Source organism: Pantherophis guttatus, chromosome 2 (assembly GCF_059756535.1).
Source record: "Pantherophis guttatus breed Tessera chromosome 2, ASM5975653v1, whole genome shotgun sequence".
Classification (NCBI taxonomy): Eukaryota; Metazoa; Chordata; class Lepidosauria; order Squamata; family Colubridae; genus Pantherophis; species Pantherophis guttatus.
Window position 1 is genome coordinate 262,824,321 of NC_142064.1, and position 16,059 is coordinate 262,840,379.

Below are 16,059 nucleotides of genomic sequence, written 5' to 3' on the forward strand. Positions count from 1 at the left end.
GGCCCATATGGATTCTAGGAGGTTTTCATCCTTGGTATTGTGTATTTCTGTAGAGATGTAGTGAACTTTTATATATAATGCAACTCCACCTCCTCTTTTGTTAGGTTTGTTTCTCTTGAATAGTTTGTATCCCTCTATCAGGACATTCCAGACATGAGTTTCATCCCACCAAGTTTCAATAATGGCAACTATATCATATCTGCCTTCATGTACTAATACTTCAAGTTCCCCCTGTTTGTTCCCTAAACTTTCAGCATTGGGCGTTCCTTCTGTTAATGTTCACATACTGTACCGATTTCATTTTGTAGACAGAAAATACACATGGATTGTCTACATACATACATATGGTACACCCAGATAGAGGGGTGTGTTTCTGTACTTTTTTTTGAGCATATGTGTACCCGTGTCCCTATCATCAGTATTTCCAGTCCTGACAATCTGTGATTTGCATGAGTTAACAATAGAATTGTCGTGAATATTTGAATTTTTATGTGTTATAGTGAATGGCAGTGGTTAATCTAGCAGTTTGGCCATGTTTGCTTTTTCATTGTTATGCATGCTTTTTTCTTGTTTTCACATCTTGCAACCGTATTATAAAGAGTAATTAAAGTATCTCTTTTATGTGAATCTTATAGGCAAAGGAAATGCCAAGAAGAGCCTTCTGGACGACAGAGAATCAGAAGCAGCTTTAAAAAGGAAAGTGAATCTGGAACATCTGGTACAAGTCTTTTCCCTTTCCTCCAGAATACCAGAAAACTCTTCTCCTTCCCCAGCCATTAAAAGACAAGAGAGAGAAAAATAGGAAAAGAGTTTTGCGCCATTAAACAATTATTATATGCGGAACTCAAGGAAACATTATATGAAAAATAAAGGTGGAACATTTCCTGATTCAGAAAAAGAGGAAATATCTAGAAGTCTGTGGGGAGGAAGCGCTCATCCCAGACAATAATGCAGTTCTCACCCTGTGAGGAAACAAACAGCTTGAACCATCCAAGAACAGATCACAAATCAGTGGCAGAAAAGCTCCACAGATATGTATATTGTGAGAAAAGCACAGATTGCAAATCAGAGCCGATTATGCATCAGAGGATCCACACTGGTGAAAAACCATACGAATATCCCAAATGTGGCAAAGTCTTTCGCTACACTCCCCAACTTATTCAGCATCAAAGAACCCATAATGGAGAAAAGCCCTACCAGTGTTCACAGTGTCCCAAAAAGTTTAGTAAGCATGCCAACCTGGTGATACACCAGAGGACACACAGCGGAGAGAAACCATATGAGTGTTCAGATTGTGGGAAATATTTCAGTAAGAATTCCAACCTGGTGATACACCATAGGACTCACACAGGAGAGAAACCATATGAGTGTGTATACTGTGGGAAAAGTTTCAGTCAGAACTCTTACCTGGTGATACACCAAAGAACTCACACAGGCGAGAAACCATATGAGTGTTCGGATTGTGGGAAAAGTTTCAATAATAACTCTAACCTTGTGAAACACCAGAGGACTCACACTGGTGAGAAACCATATGAATGTCCAGTTTGTGGGAAAAGTTTCAGTTGGAATTCTGACCTAGTGAGACACCAGAGAACTCACACAGAAGAGAAACCATATGAATGTCCAGTTTGTGGGAAAAGTTTCAATCATAATTGTAGCCTTTTGCAACACCAAAGTACTCACACAGGAGAGAAACCGTATGAGTGTGCAGATTGTGGGAAAGCTTTCAGTTGGAATTCTGACCTAGTGAAACACCAGAGGTCTCACACAGGAGAGAAACCATATATATGTACAGATTGTGGGAAAAGCTTTAGTCATAATTCCTACTTGATTATACACCAGAGAACTCACACTGGGGAGAAACCGCATGAGTGTCCAGATTGTGAGAAAAGTTTCAGTAATAATTCTAATCTTCTGAAACACCAGAGGACACACACAGGAGAGAAACCATATGAGTGTCTATACTGTGGGAAAAGTTTCAGTCAGAACTGTAGCCTGGTGATACACCAGAGAACTCACACAGGCGAAAAACCGTATGAGTGTCTGGATTGTGGGAAAAGTTTCAAAATTAATTCCAAACTGGTGATACACCAGAGGACTCACACAGGAGAGAAACCATATGTGTGTCTATACTGTGGGAAAAGTTTCAATCTAAACTCTTATTTGGTGATACACAAGAGGACACACACCGGAGAGAAACCATATAAGTGTCCAGTTTGTGGGAAAAATTTCAATCAACATTGTAACCTTGTGCAACACCAAAGTACTCACACAGGAGAGAAGCCATATGAGTGTGCAGATTGTGGGAAAGCGTTCAGTTGGAATTCTGACCTGGTGAAACACCAGAGGACTCACACAGGAGAGAAACCATATGAGTGTCCAGATTGTGGGAAAACCTTTAGTCGTAATTCCTACTTGGTTATACACCAGAGAACTCACACTGGGGAGAAACCATATGAGTGTACAGATTGTGGGAAAAGTTTCAGTAATAAGTCTAATCTTCTTAAACACCAGAGGATTCACACAGGATGAGTTCCTGGATTGTGGGAAAATTTCAGTTGGAATTCCCACCTGATGGAATAATACGAAACTGACACAAAAGAGGAGCCCTTTGAATGTCCCAATTGTCAGAAAGCTTTCACAAGTAGGTCTAATCTAATAAATCATGTCAGTTTACACACAGATCAAAAGCCATTCAGATGCCCAGTCACAATTCTACTATTATTAAAGACAAGAGTACTCATACAGGAGAAAAACCATCAGCTTTCTGATTGGAAGGAAAGCTTGATGGGATCTTAGAAAACTTTTAAGAGTTCACAAAGATAAAGGTAAAGGTTCCCCTCGCACATATGTGCTAGGCATTCCCAACTCTAGGGGGAGGTGCTCATCACTGTTTCAAAGCCGAAGAACTAGCGTTGTCCGAAGACGTCTCTGTGGTCATGTGGCCGGCAAGAGTAAACGCCAAAGGGGCACAGAACGGAATGCAAGGATATACATTGTTTGTTTTCAGTTTGCTGGAAAGTTTTCAGCCAAAGATCCAAGTTTATTTAGACATGAGAGACTCAACCAGAAGAAATGCTCCGACACAAGAGGATTTGCTTGCAAAATTCAATGAATTAGTAAATGAGAATTAGGATTTCAACAAGAGTTTTCTGAAAGCATAGAAAGAAAATAAATATAACTATGTATAATTAGAATTTTCCTAAGGCATCAAACCATTCTTATTGTATCCAATTTGAGATATTAAATAAAGATAGGAGTCCTGGAGGCGCAGTGGTTAGAATGTAGTATAGCAAAGGCAGTAACTGTGCCAAGTTACTGGTAGTCCTTGAGTTACAACCACTCATTTAATGAACATTCAAAGTTATAACGTCACTAAAAAAATGAGTTATGACCCTTTTTCATACTTAGGACCATTGCAGCATCAACATTCAGATGCTTGGCAACTGATGGTTGCAATGTCCTGGGGTCACGGAATCCCCTTTTGTGACCTTCCAGCAAGCCAAATCAATGGGGAAGCCAGATTCACTTAACAACTGTGTTACTAGTTTAACAGCTGCAGCGATTTAGTTGACAAATGTGGCAAGAAAGGTCATAAAATGGGACAAAACTCACTTAACAACTGACTCGTTTAGCAACAGAAATTTTGGGCTCAATTGCGGTTGTAAATTGAAGACTACCTGTAATAAGAACAGTTACCCCGTGCCCCGCCTGGATACTAATATTCTGTAGTAATATTTCTAATGATACATTATTTCATGAAAGTCATTAATTTTGTCATGATAGGCTCTTAATTGCCCCTCAGCCTGGATTATTTGCTGTAGTTAATTAATGAACTTATTTACTTGGGACTGTGAGATGGATGGCATACAAATTTAATAAGGAAATAAATGTGAATATAGGATGCCGATGGAGAAATGCACAGTAAGTATTATTTTGTGGTTCTTTGGTGGTTTGAAAATATATAATAGGTTTTAATGCCTTCATTTCATGTAAAATATAAATAATATACAGATGTGGATAATTTTTAATGACCGTGTTTTAAATATTTCTAGAAATGTCTTCCTCAAAGAAAAGTCTAAATAATGTTGGTTATCTGTTCCGCTGCAGTATAATTCTTGTTCTCCAGGGTTTTTTTACCTGCAGTTGAAATATTTCAAATGGTGCGATGGAACTCTCACCTCACAATCAGGAGGCTGTGACTTTGATCCTAGGTAGAGGCAGATATTTCTCTCTGTACACAATGGGAATATATCTGCTGCAAACTCTGCATTGGTGACAGGAAGGGCATCTGCTCAGTAAACACTCAGCTCCATTCAGTTGCCCTGACTCCACCCCGGAACAGATAAATTACAAGGTCATTAAACGACAGAGAAGATGATAAAAGAATTCTGGGTTAATTGACAGATTTGAGATCGCTAATAACTGCAAGCCCTGCATTTTGGGGAACAGACTGGACTCTGCCCAATAGCCAGGTTGGTTGGTATTAAGAAATTATACAGCTGGTATCCATATTAAGACAGAGACACTGACGGTAGTTTTATATAAATTATTTAATATCTATAGAGCAAACAAGGTAGGCACATCACCAATCATAATGTAGACAGCCTCATGCAGGATCCCACACTCTTCAACCAATCAACTCTCACTGGGTGTTCTGGTCCACTATGCACTTTACTGTTCCAGCTTTTAAATTAAATATCTGAAGAGCTGGTCTCCAAACAGGCTTGAACTGTTGGCATGAAATGTCGCTTAGAGAGTTTCTGTTTAGAATTCTATCTAGCCAATCTTGCTTCTTTCAACATCTTCCCCTCAGGACACCAAAACAACTAGACATTAAGATAGTTTCTTCCCTCATGCTATCACTCTACTAAACAGCCAACTCCAACACCACTGTCTTCTGTCCATAGATATTTACCCATCTGTTAGGCTGTATTGCTATTATCCTCCTCATCTTATCCTTCTCATGTTTCCTACTACCTTTTCCTCTCAGTATATTATGTGATCAATTATTGTATCTTATGATTTATGATTGCCTTATGATGTATGACTATCATTTTGTATATACACTGAAAACGTATGCACCGGAGATCATTTCCGTGTGTGCAAAGCACACTTGGCCAATAAAGAATTGTATTGTATTCTTTCCAATTTTTGATTATTTTTTTTCAAATTCCATGTCTGACTACAAGCACTGAATTGCTCCAAGTCTCTCTGCCTTCATTTTTACACCTTTCATTTTCCATAAAGATTTATCCAATGGTTTGCTGAAATCCAAGTATTCCATCTGCACAGCATTTTGCTGATCTGGTAATTTAATTGCTTCAATCAAAAAAAGGCAATGAGGTTTGTTTGGCAAAACCTGTTTCTAACAAACCCATACTGGCTTCTACTAATCACCTTGCATGTTTGTATGTGTTCACACATTCTCTGCTTGATTATATTTTTTCCAGGATTTTTCCAGATATTGATGTCAAAATGATTGGCCTATAATTTCCTAGATCATTTCCCCACTTTTTGTAGTTTGGAATTGCATCAGTTCTTTTCCAATACTCTGGTATTTCTCCTGTCTTACATAAACTGAAAATCAAAGATTACATTCCGTGGTTCCAAAATTATATCTAGAATTCTAGGCAATGCTGCAATGCAATGCAATGCAATGTATCTATTTTTGACAGTTGCACTGTCCCAGGGTCATGTGCTCATCTTTTGTGATCTTCTGACAAGCAAAGTCAATGGGGACGACAGATTCACTTAGCTTAATTAGTGTTACTAACTTATCAACTGCAGTCATTTTTTTAAGAAATATGGGAAGAAAAGTCTTAAAATTGTGGAATACTCACTTAAACTAATCTCTCACATAGGAACATAAATGTTGGGCTCAGTCAAGGTCATAAGTCAAGGACTACCTGTATGCAGGTAACTAGGGCATGATTGACTGTAACCAGGGTCTGCAGATCCAGGAACAGCCACAACTAGATCTCAAGTGAATCATTAATAAAAATGTTAGGATGTAGAGTTTTTTATCTCCAGTGACAGGCAAATCCTGCTAAAATGCAGGAATCTTTAGATCAGTTTCCAGCCTGCAAACTAGTGACCTCCAGGTGTTTTGCCCAAGCAGCCTAGGAATTCTCAAGGCTGAAATTTTATTAAGTCTGGAAATTGGGAAGGCGGCTCTAGTGTGCAGGGAGCATAATAGACAGAGAGGAGGATAGTGTCTGCTATCTAAATGTCATTGGAAACAACGTGGGAGACGCTTCCAAGTTTTGTCCCATATTATTCTATTAATAATATGAAGATGACAGGCTGTTAATTATTTAGGGCTGCGCCCCAAAACAAGAACTTCATGAACTTTTAGGAGCCAGGAAGCACCCAGCTAATCTGATGAAGCTAGAGCTCGGACGATCTAGCTATTGCTGACGCTCTATGGTTAGGCCATAAGCGCGCCTGGATAGTGGCAAATAAGAGTAGAAAGCTCCTGTAGCTGAACAGAAAGGAATTGAGACCATAGAGTCGCGGATGGTTAGAGAGACTATGGCAAGGCGAAGCGCCGAGGAACCTCGTCTTCCGGCCTCCTAACGGGGGGGGGGAGCGGTGGCGGCTGGGCTTTCTCCCGGGTCGAAGCGGCGGCTGGAAGGTGAGTGGAGGGCAGGTGGGCGGAGAGGCCGGGAGCAAGTCGGGCTCTTCGGTTCGCTCCACGTTGTAGCAGCAGATCAACAACTACGCGGAAATACGTCTCCTCCTGCATATCCCCCCCCCCACCCGCCCAATTTTATCCCCCCGCCCAGAGCTTCACCTTCCAAGTTGCCTGCAAGTTTCTGTTGCTGGGGAGATTCCAACCACACCGTCGCTGTAGGGTCGATTCCGGGTGTTCTTTATGATCCTCTTGTTCTGCTTGCAAGGGAGGAAGTTCACGGGCAACACCGGCGCTTCAAATCTTGCAGAGGCTTCGCCGTCTCAGGATCAGAATAGAGCTGGAAGGGACCCTGGAGGTCTTCTAGTCCAGCCTCTCCTTTATAAACCTCCAGGGATGAAACACCCACAACTTCTGGAGGCAATTGTGTTCACATTTCCAGCGTTCTGGTTGTTAACGTATGTGCAGCCCACCTCTGGATAGGGCCCATTGTTCAATTCTCTCAAGATCTTTTTGGATCCTGAGCTTGTCTTCTGGGGCGCTGGGTGTTCCTGCCAGTTTAGTGTCACCTGCAAATTTGTTGAGTTCTCCTTCTATTCCCTCATCTACTGTATTTTTCGGTATATAAGACGCACCTTTTTACCCCCCAAAAAGGGGTGAAAATCGGAGTGCGTCTTATACGCCGAATGCAGCCCCGCCCACCTGTCAGCCCCCACCCTTCGGCCATTTTCGGGCTTTAAAGCACTTTCAGGCGGCAGGGAACCGAAGGGAACAGGCGCCTGCCTGTTGTGGGCTGGCAAAGGTCTTCAGGTTAAGCCCCAATGCAGACCGGCCCCTGGCCCCACCCCCTCCAGTGCTCAGCTGGGCTTTGCTGCGGCACAGGCAGGCTCCCTGGGTGCCTTCAGGTAACGCAGAGCTCATCTTCGGCCTTGGAGCCGCGGTCTCAGCAGCTCGAGCAAGCCGAGGAGCCAGCCGGATCAAGGATCCAGGGGAGGACAGCTCCTGGGCCCTGCTGGGACACTCCTTTCCCGGCAGCGGCACCCCACGAGGCCCCGAGCGGAGCCACCACGCCCCACCTCGCCTTGAAGGAGCGCTGCCTGCCCGCTGCAGCCAGAGCGGAGCGCCCAGCATGCCTAAGGCGGCCTGGACTGAGAGCCCCAGGTAGGGCAGGGCAGAGGATGGCCTCCAATCCGGGCACGCGTCGCCCAGCGCTGCCACTCCTGAAGAGGTCCGCAGCTTGGTTCAGTGCTGCCCGCCCGGCCCAGGGGAGCCCGCGCGGCGGGGCACTCGTCTTCCTGGTGGGCGGCAGGAGGGCCGGCCAGCCGGCGGGGAGAGCTGCCTGAGGTCGGGCCAGATCTGCTCAGTGCCTCTGTCGCTGTGAAGGACCCACCGAGTGGGGGTCCCGGCTTCTTGGGGGCGGCTGTGCAGGCGTGGAGCCGGGCGAGGGATTGATTGACACAAGAGCCGCGAGTCCCCTCCCTCGAGGACCAGAGATGCCCCCCCTCGGTGCCTGGGATGGGGCAGCAGGGCCCAGGAACTTCTCCGTAAAGTTCCCGCTAAACTGTCTGCAAAAGTCCCCGAGACTTTCGGGCTTGGCGGCTGAACTGGTCTGGCCTGCGAGATGTTCTTTCGATCCCCCCCCCCCACAGACTGTCCCAAAGAGGGTTGTTCCTCAGGCTGTGCTCTTTTCCTCCACCCAGAGCATGTGAGGGGTCTCTTTGGGGGAAAGTGAGTAGTCCCTGCACCTCTCGCTTGCAGGAGGAGGAGGAGGATGGCGCCACCTTAAATGCTGGTAGGCAGAGGTAGAATACTTTTTTCCTTGTTTTCCTTCCCCAAAATTAAGGTGCGTCTTACACTCCGGTGCGTCTTATACACCGAAAAATACAATAAGTTATTTGTGAAGATATTGAAAAGTACTGGGCCTAAGACAGAACCTTGTCGTACCCCACTGCTTACTTCCCTCCATGTGGATGTAGTACCATTAAGGATTACTTGTTGAGTACAGTTTGTCAGCCAGCTACAAATTCATCTGGTGGTGATGATGGCTATCCCACATTTTTCTAGTTTACCAAGAAGTAGTCTGTAGTCTACTTTGTTGCTGGTCTCCTAATTTAGTCACTTTATCAAAGAATGAAATAAGATTGGTTTGGCATGATATGTTTTAAACAAACCCATGCTGGCTACTAGTTATAACTTTATTTATTTCTAGATGTTCACAGACCTGTTTTTTTATTATTTTTTTCCAGTATCTTTCCAGGTATTGGTGTTAGATTGATTGGTCGGTAGTTTCCTGGGTCTGTTTTTTCCCTTTTTTGCAAATGGGAACAACATTAGCTCTTTTCCAATCCTCTGGTATCCCCCCCCAAAAAATAGGCGACCAAAGCATCGCCTTCCTGCTCTATGCAGATGACGCTGTGATCCTCTCCTGGACACCAGTAGGCCTTAAAAGAGCCTTGCGAGCCCTTCTCCAGTACTGTAATTACAATAAACTGGACCTAAAAAAGGCCAAACTGTATTCATGGTATCTAAATGGCCACAAAATAGAGCAGGTAACCACCTTCAAATACCTGTGGATGGTCATTCGGGCTAAAGGTTCAAGAAAAGCACATGGAGAATATGCAGCTGCCTTGGGCCAAAGATCAGCAAGCTCCATTCTTAATTTTTTCCACACAAAGGGAGGATACTATGTCCCTGCTGCTATTAAGCTTTTTGTGGCCAGGTCACTAGCTTAGATCAATTCCCCAGATGACACCTTGTGTCTCAAATGCACTTTTGTGCCTGGAGACAGGATTGATAAAAGTTGAAGCAAGAATCTGTATAGCGTCCTTAAATCTCTGGCTAAAGCTTAACTTCTTTCCACAACGTCTTGCTCCGTTAATCCTCCAAGACAAATTCTCTTCATCATGGATCAAGGCTGTCGAGTCCAACCTTGCCAAATTAGGCTTCTCCCCAGCTTTAATACTCAAGATGGACTATTATCTAACAAGACAAACCTTGCGACAAAGAGGACATTGAGTGGCAGGTGGATTTGGGGAAAGCTCTGCTGTTTCTGGCTCCAGATGCGATTAGGTGTGTTGTTGCTCCTGCCAGCTATCTTAGTCAATTGGAATGAGCAATAGTGGTATTGTGTTGGACTGGGCTGATCATATTTTTCAGTGTATCCCTTTTTTCTTGAGTTGTTTTCCCCTTCAGGATTTTTATCCATGAAATTTTGTCTCTCTGAGTTTGTTAAAATCAGCTCTTCTAAAGTTTAAGACACTGATTGGATTATATTCTATTGCTTGTGTTTGCATTGTATTGAATTCCAGTATGACGTGGTCACTTTCACCCAAGGTTCCAGCACCTTCAACTCCTTCTATCACTTCTTCTCTATTAATAAGAATTAGGTCCAGGATAGTTTTTCCTCTAGTTCCCTCCTCTACCCTTTGGATGACAAAGTTGTCAGCTAAATTGGTTAGGAATCTGCTCGATCTCCCACTTGCTGCTGAGTTTGTCTCCCAGTTGGTATCAGGGTAGTTAAAGTCTCCTGTTACTACTGTGGTATGTTTCCTACATACAATTGTTAATTGACTAGCAAAGAGTTCGTCTATTTCTTCCGCTTGGTTGCTTGGCCTGTAGTATATTTCTATAACAATGTCATTTTTCTTTCCTTTTATATTGGCCCATATGGATTCTAGGAGGTTTTCATCCTTGGTATTGTGTATTTCTGTAGAGATGTAGTGAACTTTTATATATAATGCAACTCCACCTCCTCTTTTGTTAGGTTTGTTTCTCTTGAATAGTTTGTATCCCTCTATCAGGACATTCCAGACATGAGTTTCATCCCACCAAATTTCAATAATGGCAACTATATCATATCTGCCTTCATGTACTAATACTTCAAGTTCCCCCTGTTTGTTCCCTAAACTTTCAGCATTAGTGTATGGGCGTTCCTTCTGTTAATGCTCACATACTGTACCGATTTCATTTTGTAGACAGAAAATACACATGGATTGTCTACAAACATACATACATATGGTACACACAGATAGAGGGGTGTGTTTCTCTATTTTTTTTTAACATATGTGTATCCGTGTTCCTATCATCAGTATTTCCAGTCCTGACAATCTGTGATTTGCATGAGTTAACAATAGAATTGTCGTGAATATTTGAACTTTTATGTGTTATAGTGAATGGCAGTGGTTAATCTAGCAGTTTGGCCATGTTTGCTTTTTCATTGTTATGTATGCTTTTTTCTTGTTTTCACATCTTGCAACCGTATTATAAAGAGTAATTAAAGTATCTCTTTTATGTGAATCTTATAGGCAAAGGAAATGCCAAGAAGAGCCTTCTGGACGACAGAGAATCAGAAGCAGCTTTAAAAAGGAAAGCGAATCTAGAACATCAGGTACAAGTCTTTTCCCTTTCCTCCAGAATACCAGAAAACTCTTCTTCCCCAGCCATTAAAAGACAAGAGAGAGAAAAATAGGAAAAGAGTTTTGAGCCATTAAACAATTATTATATGCGGAACTCAAGGAAACATTATATGAAAAATAAAGGTGGAACATTTCCTGATTCAGAAAAAGAGGAAATATCTAGAAGTCTGTGGGGAGGAAGCGCTCATTCCAGACAATAATGCAGTTCTCACCCTGTGAGGAAACAAACAGCTTGAACCATCCAAGAACAGATCACAAATCAGTGGCAGAAAAGCTCCACAGATATGTATATTGTGAGAAAAGCACAGATTGCAAATCAGAGCCGATTATGCATCAGAGGATCCACACTGGTGAAAAACCATACGAATATCCCAAATGTGGCAAAGTCTTTTGCTACACTCCCCAACTTATTCAGCATCAAAGAACCCATAATGGAGAAAAGCCCTACCAGTGTTCACAGTGTCCCAAAAAGTTTAGTAAGCATGCCAACCTGGTGATACACCAGAGGACACACAGCGGAGGGAAACCATATGAGTGTTCGGATTGTTGGAAAAGTTTTAATAATAATTCTAACCTTGTGAAACAGCACAGGACTCACACAGCAGAGAAACCGTATGAGTGTGTATACTGTGGGAAAAGTTTCAGTCAGAACTCTTACCTGGTGATACACCAAAGGACTCACACGGGCGAGAAACCATATGAGTGTTCGGATTGTGGGAAAAGTTTCAATAATAACTCTAACTTTGTGAAACACCAAAGGACTCACACAGGGGAGAAACCATATGAGTGTTCAGATTGTGGGAAATATTTCAGTAAGAATTCCAATCTGGTGATACACCAGAGGACTCACACTGGGGAGAAACCGTATGAGTGTCCAGATTGTGGGAAAAGTTTCAATAATTATTCTAACTTTGTGAAACACCAGAGAACTCACACAGGAGAGAAACCATATGAGTGTCTATACTGTGGGAAAACTTTCAGTAGGAATTCCAACCTGGTGATACACCAGAGGACTCACACAGGTGAGAAACCATATGAGTGTCCAGATTGTGGGAAAAATTTCAGTCAGAACTCTTATCTGGTGATACACCAGAGGACTCACACGGGCGAGCAACCATATGAGTGTCCGGATTGTGGGAAAAGTTTCCAGCAGAGTTCCAATCTGGTCATACATCAGAGGACTCACACAGGAGAGAAACCATGTGAGTGTCCAGAGTGTGGGAAAGCTTTTAGTTGGAATTCTGACCTAGTGAGACACCAGAGGATCCACACAGGAGAGAAACCATATGAGTGTCCAGTTTGTGGGAAAAGTTTCAGTTGGAATTCTGACCTAGTGAGACATCAGCGAACTCACACAGAAGAGAAACCATATGAATGTCCAGTTTGTGGGAAAAGTTTCAATCATAATTGTAACCTTTTGCAACACCAAAGTACTCACACAGGAGAGAAACCGTATGAGTGTGCAGATTGTGGGAAAGCTTTCAGTTGGAATTCTGACCTGGTGAAACACCAGAGGACTCACACAGGAGAGAAACCATATGTATGTACAGATTGTGGGAAAAGCTTTAGTCATAATTCCTACTTGATTATACACCAGAGAACTCACACTGGGGAGAAACCGTATGAGTGTCCAGATTGTGAGAAAAGTTTCAGTAATAATTCTAACCTTCTGAAACACCAGAGGACTCACACAGGAGAGAAACCATATGAGTGTCTATACTGTGGGAAAAGTTTCAGTCAGAACTGTAGCCTGGTGATACACCAGAGGACTCACACAGGCGAGAAACCATATGAGTGTCCGGATTGTGGGAAAAGTTTCCAGCAGAATTCCAATCTGGTCATGCACCAGAGGACTCACACAGGACAGAAACTGTATGAGTGTCCAGACTGTGGGAAAAGTTTTAGTCGAAATTCCAACCTGGTGATACACCAGAGGACTCACACAGGCGAGAAACCATTTGAGTGTCCAGATTGTCAGAAATGTTTCAGTCGTAATTCTGCCCTAGTGTCGCACATGGGGACTCACACAGGAGAGAAACCATATGAGTGTCCAAATTTTGGGAAAGCGTTCAGTTGGAATTCTGACCTAGTGAGACACCAGAGGATTCACACAGGATGAGTTACTGGATTGTGGGAAAAGTTTCAGTTGGAATTCCCACCTCGTGGAATAATAGGGAACTGACACAGAAGAGGAGCCCTTCGAATGTCCCAATTGTGTGAAAGCCAAGTTTATTTAGACATGAGAGACTCAACCAGAAGAAATGTTCAGACACAAGAGGATTTGCTTTCAAAAATCAATGAATCAGTAAATGAGAATTAGGATTTCAATAAGAGTTTTCTGAAAGCGTAATAAGAAAGTAAATATAACTATGTATAATAAGAATATTCCTAAGGCCTCAAAACGATTCTTCTTGTATCCATTTTGATAGAAGGCCTGGAGGCGTAGTGCTTAGAATGTAGTATTGCAAAGGCAATAACCATTTCAAGATATTGGTAATTCTTGACTTACAATCATTCAATTAGTGACCATTCAAAGTTACAACATTACTGGAAAAAGTGACTTATGACTCTTTTTCGTACTTAGGACCATTGCAGCGTCAACATTCAGATCCTTGGCTGCAATGATTGCAATGTCCTGGGGTCATGGGATCCCCTTTTGTGACCTTCTGACAAGCCAAATCAATGGGGAAGCCAGATTCATTTAATAAGTGTGTTACTAATTTAATTGCAGTGATTCTCTTAACAACTGTGGCAAGAAAGGTTGTAAAATGGGGCAAAACTCACTTAACACCTGTCTCGCTTAGTAACATAAATGTTGGGCTTAATTGTGGTTGTAAGTTTCTGCAGTATTCTGCAGTAATGTTTCTAAAGCTACATTATTTCATGAGAGCCATTCATTTTTCCATGATAGGCTTCAGTTGCCTCAGACTGAACTGTTTGCTACAGTTAATTCATGAATTTAGCGACATGGCATGTGAGTTAGTGAGATGGATGACATACTAATTTAATTAGTAAATAAATGTGAATATACTTAGGATGCAGACAGACAGATGCACATTAAGTATTATTTTGTGGTTCTTTGGTTGTTCGACTATATTATACAGTAGGCTTCAATGCCTTCATTTCATGTAAAATATAAATAAATAATAATATATGGAAATGGGTGCTTTTTAATGAGCATATTTTAAATATTTCTAGAAATTTCCACAAAGAAAGGTCTAAATAATGTTGTCTGTTCCACTACAGTATAATTTTTAAGTGTTCTGCAGGGTTTTCTCACCTACACGTGAAATATTTCAATTGGTTTGTTTTGCATTTGCTCATCTTCCAGATTCCTTGAACTTTGTATAGTTTATTTTCTGGAACAATTTGAGTCATATATCGTACTTCTTTTTTTCATTCCCCGCTAACACTTTTGTCTCTTTTTGAGAGAGAAAGGTAAGTCCTACTTGCTAAAATATGGACCCGCCATTCAGAATTGAATCTCCTTCATGTAAGTCAAATCACACCATCCTGGTTCTCGATTCTGTATAATGTACCTCCTTCAAGTCATAGAAATAAAAGATCTCTATCTGGCTTTCCAAAGTGAGAATGGGTTTTCCTGTGAAATATGAAAAAAGATGAAAGAATTCCAGGTGAGTTGTGCGGTGGAGCTCTCACTTCACCATCAGGAGCTGTGAGTTCGATCCTAGGTAGATATTTCTTTCTTCTGTCCAAATGAGACTATATCTGCGGCAAACTCTGCATTGGTGACAAGAAGGGCATCTGCTCAGTAAACAGTCAGCTCCATTCAGTTTTCCTGACTCCCCATCTCAAGGTACCCATTACGGGGTCATTAAACAACAAAGAAGAAGATAAAATAATTCCGGGTCAATTGATAGATTTGGGAGCTCTAATAACTGCAAGCCCTGCATTTTGGGAAACAGAGACTGGAGTCTGCCCAATAGCCGGGTTGGTTGGTATCAGGGAATTATGCAGCTGGTGTCCAAATTAAGACAGAGATGCTGACAGTAGTTTTATATAAATCTAGTTAGTATCTATATTTAGAGCAAACGAGGTAGGGACATCACTACATCCTGAGGTAAATCGTCAGGTAATCTCAGAACAGCATACAGAGCACACAGAAGAAAAAGGCGGGAAAAAAGGGAAAGGCCCCTTTACACCCAGCAACCAATCATAATGTAGACAGCCTCATGCAAGATCCCACACTCTTCAACCAATCAACTGTCACTGGGTGTTCTGGTCTACTGTGCACTTCAATAAACTGGTTATTCCATTTCAACATCTTCCCCTCAGGTTGCCAAAACAACTAGACAAAAATAGAGTTTCTTCCCCCGTGCCACCATTCTACTAAACAGCCAACTCCAACACCACTGCCTTCTGCCAAAAGATATTTACCCATGTGGTAGGCTGTATGGTATTATTCTCCTCCTCTTCTTATCCTCAAGTTTCCTACTACTTCTCCTACCAGTATATTATGTGATCAATTATTGTATCTTATGATTTATGATTGCCTTACGATGTATGACTATCACTTTGTATGTACACTGAAGCGTGTGCAGCAGAGACCATTTCCTTGTGTGCCCAAAGCACATTTTGCCAATAAAGAATTGTATTCTATTCTTTCCAATTTTTGATTACTGAATTGCTCTGAGTCTCTCTGCCTCCATTTTTACACCTTTCGTTTTCCATAAAGATTTGTCCAATGACTTGCTGAAATCCAAGTATACCATCTGCACAGCACTTGCTGATCTGGTAATTTAATTGCTTCAATCAAAAAAAGGCAATGAGGTTTGTTTGGCAAAACCTGTTTCTAACAAACCCATGCTGGCTTCTAGTAATCACCTTGCTTGTTTCTGGTGCTCACACATTCTCTGCTTGATTATATTTTTTCCAGGATTTTTCCAGATATTGATGTCAAAAGGATTGGCCTATGCTAATGCTAATGCTAATGCTAATACTAATACTAATAATATACTATGACTTTCATTGTGTTATACCCTATACCCG

At 41.9% G+C, this 16,059-nt stretch overlaps 2 protein-coding genes across 2 annotated transcripts in view; both read left to right on the top strand.

The window, feature by feature from the left end:
* Positions 1–16,059, top strand: part of LOC117657716 (uncharacterized) — a 64,492-nt gene that overhangs the window by 15,288 nt on the left and 33,145 nt on the right. Inside the window, exon 3 of the mRNA XM_087884133.1 lies at positions 1,227–4,576. Coding sequence (XP_087740259.1) covers positions 1,227–2,532 — 1,306 coding nt within the window. The 3' untranslated portion in view covers positions 2,533–4,576. The remainder of the gene's footprint in view (positions 1–1,226; positions 4,577–16,059) is intronic.
* Positions 6,401–15,677, top strand: LOC117659784 (uncharacterized). The gene is made up of 2 exons (XM_087884022.1): positions 6,401–6,637; positions 10,939–15,677. The coding sequence occupies exon 2, from the start codon at positions 11,249–11,251 to the stop codon at positions 13,166–13,168; it is 1,920 nt and encodes a 639-aa protein (XP_087740148.1). The 5' UTR covers positions 6,401–6,637; positions 10,939–11,248; the 3' UTR covers positions 13,169–15,677.

Bases quoted from the DNA above. Each gene is read 5' to 3' on its own strand.
- LOC117659784 (XM_087884022.1), top strand. From the start codon at position 11,249: ATGCAGTTCTCACCCTGTGAGGAAACAAACAGCTTGAACCATCCAAGA.